The sequence below is a fragment of the Hippocampus bargibanti genome, linkage group LG13 (genome assembly GCF_051943395.1).
Source record: "Hippocampus bargibanti isolate YZ-2025 linkage group LG13, ASM5194339v1, whole genome shotgun sequence".
NCBI classification, from domain to species: domain Eukaryota; kingdom Metazoa; phylum Chordata; class Actinopteri; order Syngnathiformes; family Syngnathidae; genus Hippocampus; species Hippocampus bargibanti.
The window spans coordinates 1,228,560-1,242,230 of NC_142746.1; the positions used below are offsets into that span (position 1 = coordinate 1,228,560).

General features: G+C 43.0%; 2 protein-coding genes across 2 annotated transcripts in view; both read right to left on the reverse strand.

Annotated features, from left to right (window-relative positions):
• lrpprc (leucine-rich pentatricopeptide repeat containing) overlaps positions 1 to 3,348 on the reverse strand; it is a 114,944-nt gene extending 111,596 nt beyond the window's left edge. Inside the window, exon 1 of the mRNA XM_089012714.1 lies at positions 3,152 to 3,348. Coding sequence (XP_088868840.1) covers positions 3,152 to 3,330 — 179 coding nt within the window. The 5' untranslated portion in view covers positions 3,331 to 3,348. The remainder of the gene's footprint in view (positions 1 to 3,151) is intronic.
• Positions 3,349 to 4,279: 931 nt separating this feature from the next.
• znhit2 (zinc finger, HIT-type containing 2) lies at positions 4,280 to 7,246 on the reverse strand. Its single transcript, XM_089011968.1, has 2 exons — positions 7,165 to 7,246; positions 4,280 to 7,002 (listed from the first exon to the last, which is right to left on the reverse strand). The coding sequence occupies exon 2, from the start codon at positions 6,946 to 6,948 to the stop codon at positions 5,413 to 5,415; it is 1,536 nt and encodes a 511-aa protein (XP_088868094.1). The 5' UTR covers positions 6,949 to 7,002; positions 7,165 to 7,246; the 3' UTR covers positions 4,280 to 5,412.
• Positions 7,247 to 13,671: the final 6,425 nt, after the last annotated feature.

The following is a 13,671-nucleotide window of genomic DNA, read 5'->3' on the forward strand; positions in this document are numbered from 1 at the left end:
CCAGAGTTTACATTCAGTCTTCTTGTGGGTGGGCAACAGACGGACGCTTGCTGAACTAAAAGATATGATGGCCAGCCCCTCCCACCACCTCCTGTCGGCTTCTCAATTCTCAATAATCGCATGTGAAAAAAAAATGAAAAAAATGGACACGTGTATTGTAAATATGGGTTGATGCAATACAGCTTCATATATCAACATACATTTTCTTCGATGAGAAGGTTTCTTCAGCCGTCATCTGTACTTCTTTGAAGGTGTTGGACGTTTCGTTTCTTATCCAAGAGGCTTCGTCAGCAAACTAAAAAAAAATTACTGGTAGTTTTGGCCCTATATATTACGACTACTATTACTACTACTGTCCAGACGTGGCGGTGCCGGACTCTGCTATGATAGGTCCGTCCTCAGTTTGGGTGTTGCCTAAGAAGTCTGTTGTAGGAACGATCCAAATTAAACCCCATCCCACCATGGCAATTTAGTGAAGGGTTTTGCTGTTTTATGAAATCAGCTTCTTTTACTCCCCTTTTCAAACCATCCATTTTCTTTCGCTAAGATTTTAACCACACTGACATCTAATGTATGTATGGTTGCAAGCTTTTAGGTGCATGTGTACCGCAAAAAAAAATTAGTTCGCTGACGAAGCCTCTTGGATAAGAAACGAAACGTCCGACACCTTCAAATAAGTACAGATGACAGCTGAAGAAACCTTCTCATCGATGGACCACTCCTGTACGACTGAGAGCTTACACAGACGTATAGATTTTCTTGATACTTGCACTATGTACCGTTTTTTTTTAATGAAGAATAAGAATAATAAAAAGAAAAAGAAAAAGAAGAATACATTTCATTTAAAAGTACCTTTCAAAACTCTCAAGGTCACTTTACAGACAGGATAAGTTATTTAGTGGGTGAGCAGCGGCAGCCACACGCGCCAGCGTTCATTGAACCCGGAATAACTCAAATACAGCAATACCTCAGTTTACGACCCCCTTTGCTTACGAACCTTTCGGTTTACGAATGCTAAATTAATGAGAATTTTACCTTGGCATACGATTTTTTTTCGGGATACACACAGAGCTGCCTCCATGGGTGATGTGTCGTTCGCGAACGAGCCCGTTCTCCTAACAAGAAAATGGCAGCCGGCTTGTTTTGGTCCTGTATTCCCCGCCCCCAGTCGTTGGTTAAAGCCACGTGATTGGTCAAGAACACAGCAGTGAGGGGGGGGGGGGGTTACAGACAGAGAGTTAAGCCATTCTCCAAAAAAGAGAATGACTGCGGACATTTTTTTGTTGTCTATTTCCCGCCCCCAGTCTTCGGTTAAAGCCACGTGATTGGTCAAGAACGCAGCAGTGAGTGCAGGTGGTTTAAACATTAAAGAAACAGGCAGATGACAAAGAGAGAGTGACAAAATGGATAGAAAACAGTGAAATTTGGACTCGTTTCCACATTGATAGTTCAAAGGCAGAGTGTAGACTGTAAGGTTAAAATTCCCATCAATCAGGCTCCACAAATAACCTGCACAGGCCATCAGTTCAATTTGAAATGAAAAGATAAGCAAGGAACCAGCTATTAATGATGTTTCTAGTGTGTCTGCTTGCATCTGTTGCAATATCACAACTTCCAAGATGTACAACCCAGAGCTCCTTGAGTAACAAAAATGGATAGCAAAAAGCTATCCATTCTATCAAGCAATCAACGACCATCACAAAGGTAAATAAAACGACTTTATTATACAGTACAGTTTATTTCTTTAATTATAATGCCATAGCAGATTTATTATACATAAAATAAGATATATTTTGTGTAGTTTTAAGGCTTAGAAAATTAGAAAGTAGAAAAGTATGTTTTATGGGGAGCTGTGAACGGATTATTCTCATTTTAATGGTTTCCTATGGGGAATTAATTTTTGGGATACACACTTTTCGCCTTACACACAACCAATTAAGTTCGTAAGCCAAGGTATCACTGTATATCAATCAATATGGATTGTATTGAATAAGCTGCTTCGTGACAAAAGCAACATCGTCAATGCTAATTAGTCCGCGAATATTGAACCCTATACAGTGGGGCCTCGGTTTACGAATACCTTGCCTTACGAACTTTTCGGTTTATGAACGTTACATTTATGAAAATTAAACCTTGGCATACGGACTATTTTCGCTATACACCCCCCCCCCTCCACCACCACCATGGCTGGCGGAGTAATCTTCGGCGGAAGAACACAAAAGCACACGACCGAACAGCGTCCCAGCCGGTTTACCTTTCCACTTTCTATGAGTGCACACGTCGATCGTCTTCAACGATACTTTTGCCGTTATGGGACCGAAAAAGATGCCACCACAGACTCATGTTCAGCCGAAGAAGACACAAAACAAAATAACAGTCGAGGAGAAGAAGGAGATCATTGAGAAACACAAACGAGGTGCGCGTTTGTGTGACTTAGCAGCCCAGTACCAGTATGCTAAGTTAACCATTGCTACCATCCTTCGGAACGAAGAATAATGAATAATGATAATGTAATGCCTCAGTTTCGTAAGACCTTACAAGTCAGAAAGCAACAGGTGTAGATTGAGCCATCAACAACCATCACAAATGTAAATAAAGTGACTTTAGTATACAGTGTGCAGTGTATTTCTTTCATTACAATACAATAGCATATTTATTATACATAGAATAAGGTATATTGTGTGTAGTTTTAAGGGTTATTTAGTTGAAAATTATATTTTAAGGAGACCTGGGAACGGATTATTCTCATTTTAATGGTCTCCTATGGGAAATTAATTTTGGGGATACACACTTTTCGCCTTACACACTGTCTGGGAACCAATAAAGTTCGTAAGTCATACACAGTCCAAAAGCGACGATAAACTACCATGAAACTGTCAACGTCCCAAAAAAATGCGGCTTGACTGTTTCATTCTATGCGAGCAAAATTGTTGCATGAGGCGATTTCCAAACAGGGGGGTTTCGATTGACTTGATATTAAGCCACGTGAGTAAGAGTAACAAGAAACGCTTTTATAGTAACAACATTACAAGAAGGCATTTGTCAGAAAAAGTACAAATCGTGCTGCTTTTGTGGCTGTCATTGAGCCTCAATGACATCCGCGCATCAGACTAACGTGCGTGGTGGCTGAGTAGCCAAGCTAGCGACTTACCTGGACGCGTTCCCCGCACTCGGTTGCGTCTGTCGGGTGGCGAGTCCCGCCCTGCCGACAACATTTCTTCCGCTATAAAAGCGACTGGACGGCGGTCCGCTTCTTCGGGTCCCCGCGATTTGTAGCAAGCCCGAAGGCGAAAACTTGAGGAACCGGGTGAATCTCAAGAGCGCGGCCATGTTTGCGGTGTCGCAGGAGGTAAAGACAAGCGTGACTTCCGTTTTACGTCCCCAAAGTATCGCGGGATTTGGCAGGTCGTTTGAATTTACCATTAAAGCGTTATAAAACGCCAATTTGTTTCAGCTCATGGTTTTTGCAGCTGAACTACTCTAATATTTTACACATTCACTTAGTCCAGAATTAAACTATTCGTTATTGTATTGTTGAAACGTTTTATGAAATCTCAAACTCGCCATCTCGTACATTTAGAATACCGTAGTGTATCACATACACAACCGAAATGAACTTTGCAAAGCAACTACCGTAGTATTTTTCTGCAGTCGCCAGATCCTTATGACATACATATTTAACTCATGTTATGGAATCACTGAAATGACCGTTCATATGAATATGCGAATCTCTGAAACAGCTACCATATGACTAACTACTACTATGAACAAATGAAAATCTTTGAAAGTCAATTTTATGGGTAAATAGTCGGCATTAAAAAGATGAGATGAGATAACCTTTATTGGTCTCACATTGGTGATTGACCCGAAAGTAACACAGTTTTACTCTACAAAATTTCAGTTTACATCACTCAAGTCTGAAACTGCAGCATTTCTGTGGAATATGACTATGTAGTATTTAAAATGATTGTCTAAGTAACGATAATCTGACAAGACCAAAGTTAGCTAGCTAGCTAATATATAACTGATAGATGTCTAGCTGGATAACTTATAGATAGAAAATATATAGCTAGCTAGGTTACCAGCTAGCTAGCTAATAGATAGCAAATAGCTAGCTAGCTAGGTAGCCAGCAAGATCGCTATTTAGATAGCTTTGGGCGGATATGTTGATTGTAATGATGAATGATTACAGCCAGTACAAATTTCCCAGGCTACTGACTTTGAAATGATAATTGTCATTTCAAATTCGAACAAGCTATGCTACAAATCAGAGGGTTCACCAGTTATGCTCTTTATTGATCCACACAAGCATCCATTTCTTCCCCCTTTTTTTGTTCATTATCAGTATCTGAAATAACGTCTGCCCGGACACCCGAGGCATGCAACTTTTACGTCGGTCGTACAACTTACAGAACGTCTCCTCCCGGGTGGCTGACAACTTTTTCAAGAAAAAAAAAAGGAAAGATTTTTTTTCAAATCAAACATTTGCTTTATTCCGATTTTGAAATCTTTCTGATTTCAAAATTCCGATTTTGAAATTTGTGCTTCCGGGTGCATTTGCATATCATTTTCCAAAGTAAACGCACAGAGAACACAAGAAACAACATTTATGACGCTAGCAGACGACGCAATGCAAACATTGCATTTGCAACATGCCGTGTAGTGTATGGGCAAACCACAACGGGAGCAAAATCATCAGCATATTTACCATCAATTAAGCAAGGGAGCATTTGTGGTAAGTACATTTTAAATAATAATAAAAATAATAATAATATCGGACGCAAGCGAAACGTCAGACACCTTCAAAAAAGTACAGATGTCGGCTGAAGAAACCTTTTCATCGATGGACCACTCCTGTACGACTAAGAGCTTACACAGAAATAATAATAATAATAATAATAATAATAATAATAATACATTTTATTTATAAGCGCCTTTCAAAACTCTCAATGTCACTTTAGTGACTAAAGTTTAGTCACAGGATGTTTTTCTGTGGGTGAGCAGCGGTAGCCACACGCGCCAGCTCAATCCGGAAGTAACACAAATAGATAGAAATCTAGCTGGCTAGCTAATAGATAGCTATAGAATATAATATAATGTAAAAGCTAGCTTGCCAGAGATAGCTATTAGCTAGCTAGATAGTTCGCCAGCCAGCTTATAGATATCAAATATTTAGCTAGCTAGCTCAATTCATGTCATAATAAGGCAACTTTTCAGAGTTGGAATAATAATAATAATCAATTTAATTTCTAAACACCTTTCAAAACTCTCAAGGTCACTTTACAGTCACAGGATAAAGTTTTTCTGTGGGTGAGCAGCGGCAGCCACACACGCCAGCGTTCACTCAACCCCGAAGTAACTCAGATAGAAAGCTGGTGTCCGCTAACTTTTTGTCAGGAGTTTCAGACACTGTCAATGTACTTCCTGTACCAAAGTAGCATGACCTTTGCCCTTTCCTTTTTGAACCATCTCAGCGACGAGCCTCTTGCTCTCCTCCATACTTTTCCTTTGCCTCGCTCGCCTCGCGTCCTCGTTCCACAGCTCAAACGCCAAGCCGCGAGTGCCACGCGGCGAACGATCCAGCGTCCAAGCCTGAAGGAATTCGCACTTCTTGCAAGCCAGCAAGTATTTGCGTCTCTTTGCTGCTTCTTCTCCATCCTTTGAGAGCGAAGTTCTAGCTCGGAAAAGCGCCGAACGTATCTGGCTCAAGGCGGCCAGGGTGTATCCTGCGGCGTTCTCCGTGTCTCGACCCGTCAGGACGTGAGCGGTGGCTTCAAGCGCCAAATCTGTGGCGTGCGATTCTTCTTTGTGGAGATAGCCTCCTCGGAGGATGAGCGTCTCTCCGCTGTGGATGGCCTGTTGAACGGAGTTGAAAACCTTGGTGGAGCTCAGAGCCTCCGACAGGGTGAGCAGCGTGTCGCAGAACTCCAACAGGAGCGAGTCAGCGTCACCGTTGAAGAGCTGCAAGGTGAAAGTGTAGCAATAGAGGGCGTTGACCACGCTGTAGCAGATCAACGGAGATGGATTTGGACACAAGGAACTCAGTTTGTGGATTTTGGCAGAAATTGCAGGAACACTGGAGACGACGGAGCGCGACGTTTCATCCTGGTTCTTGGACTTATTCGCTTGTTGGTCTGGATTCTGAACCTCCCCCTCCAGCAACTCCACCAGGCCTCTCCCTGCCTCGTCATGTTCCTCCCACCACGGCGTCCACGCAGGGATCAAGTCGCTCAGAACGCCTCCCCGAAGCAGAGCGGTGAACTTCTCCCGCTCCCCGTTGTCAAGCAGCGCCCACAGCTCCTCTTCCGAGAGCTTGTCCAGGTCAAGCTCGGACAGATTTTGGGATATATTTTCAGACAGCCCCTCATCTGCTTCTGGATCTCCGATTTCTTCCTGGGTTCTCTCGGTGTCCCCCGAAGAGGTCCCCTGAAGCTCGGCTAATATGGAGAGCAGGTCCACACCCTCAACGCCGCCGTCTCCCTCCATCTTGGCATCCCGTAATACGCTTTCCATTCCTCCATTTGTCTCTTGAGCCTTTTGTCTCAATCCGAGAAGAATCTGGTGCATTTTCTTCTTTCCCTCTGGGTCTGTGGCCGCCATGTTTTTCAGCTCCTCAAAAACAGCCTCTTTGTAGAACTCCTCTGAGCACAGCGAGTGATCGGGGCCTCGATAGCAAGCCAAGCCGCAGTAATGCAAGTTGCACCGAGGGCACGTGTAACACGCGGCCTTGCGGTTGCACAGCGTGCACAATTTGATGATCTTTCCATCCTGAGGGACGAATTCTACCTGTCCAGAAGAAGCCCCTCTTCCTCTTCCGGGGAACAAGATTCCATCTCTGCTCCCCGACGAGGCCTCCTCGGCTTCATCCGACCACTCGTCCTTTGGACCGATGTCAGTCAGAAGAGTTCTGACTGACCGAGGAAGTGTCCTTCTCACTAGTGGATTCATTGTCGTCAAATAAGAGAAGGGGAAAGCGGCGCCTGAAGCGCTCCGACCGAAAACCTGCCATACAAAACATGGGAGGCATACGAGAGCACGAGTTAAAGAGACGAATTCATTCACGCCGCTCGCCACAATTTACAGCATGAACACGTTTTTTTTTTGTGTTTGTTTACGACCATATCTACACATATGCTGTGTACTTAAAGTGCATCTTTCACTTACCGAGTAGTATTAGCAAACAGGCGTAAGCTGGACGGTAGAACGGAATCAGGGAGCCGCCATCTTGAAATTTGATGACGTTGCCTTAAAGAAACAGTCACCTTTACATTGCCGCGCAATGTAAAAAAAAGTTCATAGTGCGTAATTTAGGTTCAGTTTAGGTTCAGTACAAAACATAAGGGCAGGAGAAAAACGCGCTTCTGTATTTTAAGCGACCATGAAACATTTTGGGGCAATGGACGTTAATTACGCAAAGATTTTCACAATTCGCAAATGGCTTGGTCCATTTAAAGGCTGCCTATTGGAATACAGTAATCCCTCGTTTATCGCAGTTAATGTGGACCGGGACCACCACCAATAAACAACAATCGGTTTGATTTCTAGGATTTGTAAATTTACCTGTGTATGAGTACAAAAAAATATTTATAAGGCCAAATTTAGTGCAACACAGTTCATAATAAACAATAAATGTTTGTAGTACAGTACAAAACGCTAATTCAATAAAGTAAACGATTCACTATCAACATACAGTATAATATTTTACAGGTACACCACTGTATAAGTTAAGTTTCAGAAGCCGTTAAGGGTCCTGCAGAAGGCTTAGATCATCTCAATGCATCCGTTAGAGGGTCAGAATAAAAAAAAAAAATAATAATAATAATAATAATAATAATAATAATAATAATAATAATACATTTAATTTCTAAGCGTCTTTCAAAACTCTCAAGGACACTTTACAGTCACGGGATATTTTTTTTCTGTTGGTGAGCAGCAGCAGCCACATGTGCCAGCGTTTACTCAACCCGGAAGTAACTCAAATAGATAGAAAGCTACCTTGCTAGCTAACAGATAGTTAATAGATAGCCAGCTAGACAGTTACCTAACTAGCTAGATAGCCATATAGCTAATAAATAGCCAGCTACATAGCTAGACAGCCAGCTAATAGATAGCAAGTAGATAGCAAATAGATAGCAAATAATAATAATAATCTTCTTTTCCTTTCGGTTTTTCCCTTCAAGGGGTCGCCACAGCAAATCAGTGTCCTCCATCTTTAGAGGTTTGATCCGCATGTTTGTTTTGTAATAATAATAATAATAATAATAGTAATAATAATAATAATACATTTAATTTCTAAGCGCCTTTCAAAACTCTGAAGGAAACTTTACAGTCACGGGACAAGAACATTTTTTCGTGCGGGTGAGCAGCGGCAGCCATTCGCGCCAGTGTTCACTCTACCTGGAAGTAACACAGCAGTGAAGTTATGAAATAGGAAAGGAAAGAAAGAAGTAGAAAACAAAATACAGGAGCTGCTGGAAAGGCAGCCACTCTCGCGGCGCCATCTTGAAGTAAAACAAAAAAACTAAGTAGCAAATAACATGACAACACAAAGACACAGAGAGTCATTCATTCTTCAGCACTTGCTGTACCCTCTTTGTGACATAAAGCAGTTCTAGATGAAAGAGGAGAGGATCAAAGCATCCTTTTCAGCAGTGGATCAGGGACGTCGTGGTGGAACGTACACGTCTACTACAAGTAAAATGTTGAAAGCAAACACAAAGAAGAGCACTCAATGAGGGTGTTAACATCCTACCATGTTACGAACTCTTCAGTTTGACGAGTTTTACTGTATCGTTCAAATGTGGTCTCCATTTTGAGAGTAATAAGCAAACTGAAACGGATTCAGAGTGTTGTGTCTCTGTCCATGTTGATATTTGTCCCCTCTGACGCTGCTTTGTGTCCTCATCTCCCACAGGGCTCTTTGCTTGGAGGTGATGGTCTCCTGCCGGCGGAGTCAAGCGCAGGAAAGGTCACGCAGGTGGGGGCGTAGGGGGTGTCACATAGTTGTCCACCCCTCACTGGGCAAACGGATCCTCGTGATGCCTAACGCACCCTGCGGGCAGAAGACGGAATATGACAAAACGGGCAAAGGTTACCTTGTGCCGTGCCTTATACAGTGATACCTCAGCTTACAAACGTAATTGATTCCCTGAAAGTGTGTGTAAGGCAAAAAGTTGGTCTTCCAAACATGTATTTCCCATAAGAAACCATTAAAATGAGAATAATCCGTTCCCGGGTCCCCATAAAACATAATTTTCTACAAAATAAGCCTTAAAACTACACAAAATATACCCTATTTTATGTATACTAAATATGTTATTGTATTGTAATGAAAGAAATAAACTGTACTATATAATAAAGTGGTTTTATTGACCTTTGTGATGGTCGTTGATGTAATTGCCTCTTGATGATATCCAAGTGAAGTTGCCGTGCTTTCTCGGTGAGAATACCCTCACTCATACGGGCCCCTGCTAGCTGCTTTTCATGAATCTAAATCAACAAAGGTTTTCAACCTCTTTTATTGCCTGACATCTGTCACGTCCGCTCGAGGAGTGGTGACAATACTCGAGGGACGACGGAAGGTAGTAAGGATCGGATCCGAAATACACGGTGGACACAGTGATTCCAATAAGGAGTCTTTACTGAGACACATCAAACATAACAGAAAGTCAAGAACAAGGAAGGAGGGCAACGGCAAACAGACCTGAGAGTAAAGTTGAATCGCGTGAGGAACAGCGCCCATCAGGCCTGCCGCGAGTTGAGTCTCTTGGCGGACCGAATGGCGGCCAGGTTTTTTTGGTCTGTGAATACAGTGAATGGGTGTTTGGCCCCCTCAGAACAGTGTCTCCATTCCTGTAGCGCCAGGATGACCGCCAGCAGTTCTCGGTTCCCCACGTCATAGTTGGCCTCTGCGCATGGGTGGAGCTTCTGGTCGATCGGGGAGCGCTGTGATAGGACAGCCTCCACTCCAGACTCAGATGCGTCGACCTCGACCGCGAACGCGAGGTCCGGGTCAGGGTGACGCAAGACCGGAGGGTTGGAGAAGGCTTGACGGAGGCGGTTGCGGACATGGAACTCGCACTTCTCTGCCTTCACGTAGAGCCGCTTTTGCAGGAGCCGCGCCAAGACCCGTCGGACGTGCTGCCGGTGTTCTTCTGTAGATTTGGAGAAAATGAGGATGTCATCTAAGTAAACAAATACAAAGACGTTGAGAAAGTCCCTGAGCACATCGTTAATGAGGTTTTGGAATGCGGCGGGCGCGTTGGTGAGTCCGAACGGCATCACCAGGTACTCAAAATGCCCCAAGGGCGTTTTGAATGCGGTTTTCCACTCGTCCCCCTCTCTGATGCGGACCAGATGATAAGCACTTCGTAAATCCAATTTGGTAAAAATGGCCGCTGATTGAAGGAGGAGAGGGTATTTGTTGCAGACGGTGATGTCGTTCAGAACAGGTGCGTGAGTCCGGTGAGCCGGGAGGGGAGTGGCCCGCTCCTGGCGACGATGAGGATGTGACAACATCGTTGCTTAGAAAACACAGAAACACCACTTAGCATACTGGTACTGGGATGCTAAGTCACACAAACACACACCTCATTCGTCTCCTTCTTCTGCTCAACTGTCATTTTCTTTTGTGTCCTCTTCGGCTTAACACTAGCCTGTGATGGGGTCTTTTTCGGTCCCGTGATAGCAAAAGAACTCCACACGATAACAAACCACATCTGCACTTAAAGAAAGCCGGTGACGAAAACTAGTCTGCCATCCACCACCGTGGCGCTCCGTGTGGTTTGGTTTGTTTTAAATGTATGAAAATTTTACCTTGGCATACGAACTATTTTATTGGATATTGGATATTGGATATTGGATATGCCTTTATTAGTCTCACAGTGGAGAAATTTACATTTCACAGCAGCAAAGTGATGAAAGGAATGAAAGTAGAAAAACAAAATACATGAGCTGCTGGAAACACGGGATACACACGGAGCTGCCACAATGAGTGATGTGTTGTTCGCGAACGAGCCCGTTCTCCAAAAATAAAATGGCAGCCGGCTTGTTTTGGTCCTCTATTCAACGTGATTGGTCAAGAACGCAGCAGTGAGGGGGTTGAGGTTACAGACAGAGAGTTCTCCAAAAAAGAAAATAGCACCCGACATTCTTTTTGTCCGCTATTCCCCGCCCCCAGTCTTTGATTAAAGCCACATGATTGGTCAAGAACGCAGTAGTGAGGGGAGGTGGTTTAAAAATGAATAGAAAACAGTGACATTTGGATTCATTTCAACTTTGATAGTTAAATGGCAGAGTGTAGACTGCAAGGTTAAAATATCCCATCAATCAGGCTTCAAAAATAACCCGCACAAGCCATCTGTACACTTGATGCAAAAAGCTATCAACCCAGCTAAACAGAACACAATTGATGAGGAACTAGGTAAAATTATCGAAGAGAAAGTACCGACAAGGGATCATTCCTCAAGATGGTGAAAGAATAAGGCTACGTTCCTCTGCTAGGTTAAAATATCCCATCAATCAGGCTCCACAAACAACCCGCACAAGCCATCTGTACACCTGATGCAAAAAGCTATCAACCCAGCTAAACAGAACACAATTGATGAGGAACTAGGTAAAATGATGGCAGAGAAAGCACCTACAAGATGGTGAAAGAAGAAGGCTACGTTCCTCATCAAGTGTTTAATGCTGATTAAACCGGCCACTCCATTCCATCAAGCCATCAACGACCATCACAAAGGTCAATAAAACGACTTTATTATACAGTACAGTTTATTTCTTTAATTATAATACTATATCACATTTATTTTCCATAAAATAAGGTATATTTTGTGTAGTTTTAAGGCTCAGCAAATTAGAAAGTCGAGCATTATGTTTTATGGGGACCTGGGAACGGATTATTCTCATTTTAATGGTTTCCCATGGGAAATTAATTTTTGGGATAAACACTTTTCTCCTTACATAATGTCTGGGAACCAATTAAGTTCGTGATCCAAGGTACCACTGTATATGTATTTATTTATTTACCGATTCACCAATTTATTTATTCATTTATTTCTTTATTTCTTTATTTAACTACAGTAAAGTCTCGTTATATCGATATCGGATATATCGATAGTCCCGGTTATATCGATACTATTTCTATGCACGCACGGAGAAAATTACATGCAAACAGGGTCGGATATATCGATAGTCCCGGTTATATCGATATTTTTTCGGACTCCCTTGAATATCGATATAACGAGACTTTACTGTATTTATATATTTGTTTATTTCTGTATTTATCTCTTTATCGATTTATTTATTTTCAAGACTACGTACCTTGCAAAGATTAAAATGTGTGTTAACAGCTCAGTGTCAGATGACCCTGCAAGTCCACCAGGTTTGAGGATTTAGCAACACAGTGTCAATACAGTGTCTCACTGTGTTGAAACGATACAGGATGCCTCATCGACCCATCACGAGGATCCACCAACATCACCACCATGCAAACCGTGACAACTGTGAATTTTACCCCCCCCCCCCCCGCCTCCCATTCGCTCCAAAAAGAGAAACCGACACCCACTGATTGAAAGACGCACAGACAGTCACACCCTTTTTCATGAATGAGACCTGGTATGTGACCACCCCCCGCCCCCCTCCCGTCCTGAAAGCATCAATGTGCACCGTCAATAATTGAAAGGCCCGGATCCATTATTCACTTGATATTTCGCCCTTTCTGCTTTCACACATCTACAATCTCCCGGTCCGCCTTCCTTCCATTGACAAGCTCAGCACATGTAAACACGTTGGACGCGCTTGTCGCCTGCCAATCGCCTCCTTTATGCACCCCTTACGCGCCCGTGCGAGGCTACGCGGTGCACAGTAGCGTGAGATGGAAGGACACTTTACAGGCACAGGATACGTTTTTCTGTGGGTGAGCAACCTGGAAACTCAACCTGGAAATGTACACCACTAACTCAAATATGAAATGGCCACAACAACATTTAAATACTGTACAGCAGGGGTGTCAAAGCCATTTTTTGCCGCGGGCCACATTGTAGTTATGGTTTCCTCCCGAGGGCCGTTATGAATTTGGGGAAGCCATTAGAATGTTTAATGCGATCCACATATTACATAGAGAGCACACAACAAATGAATGAATAACTCGTTATCAAATCTGAAGTCAAGAATAATGAATTTTATTGTGGTTTATATCCAAAAATATGACATTTTGGTGAAGAATTTAGCAAGCATCATGGAATTTCATACGTTTGATTTGCTTTCGCGGGCCGAAAAAATCGATGTGGCGGGCCGGATTTGGCCCGCGGGCTTTGACTTTGACACCTGTGCTGTACAGTGATACCTCGGTTTACGAACCCTTTGGCTTACGAACTTTTCGGTTTACGAACGTTACATTTATGAAAATTTTACCTTGGCATACGAACTTTACCTTGGCATACAAACTTTTTTCATACACGGAGCTGCCTCAATGAGTGATGTGGGGTTCCCGACCATTTTTGTCCTCTATTCCCCGCCCCCAGTCTTCGCTGAAAGCCACGTGATTGGTCAAGAACGCAGCAGTGAGAGGGGGGGTGGTTTAAATATTAAAGAGACAGGCAGATGACAGTGAGAGAGTTTCAACTTTGAGGCAGAGTATAGACTGCAAGGTTAAAATATCCCATCAATGAG

Coding starts and splice junctions, on each gene's coding strand:
- znhit2 (XM_089011968.1), bottom strand. CDS start 6,948: ATGAATCCACTAGTGAGAAGGACACTTCCTCGGTCAGTCAGAACTCTT.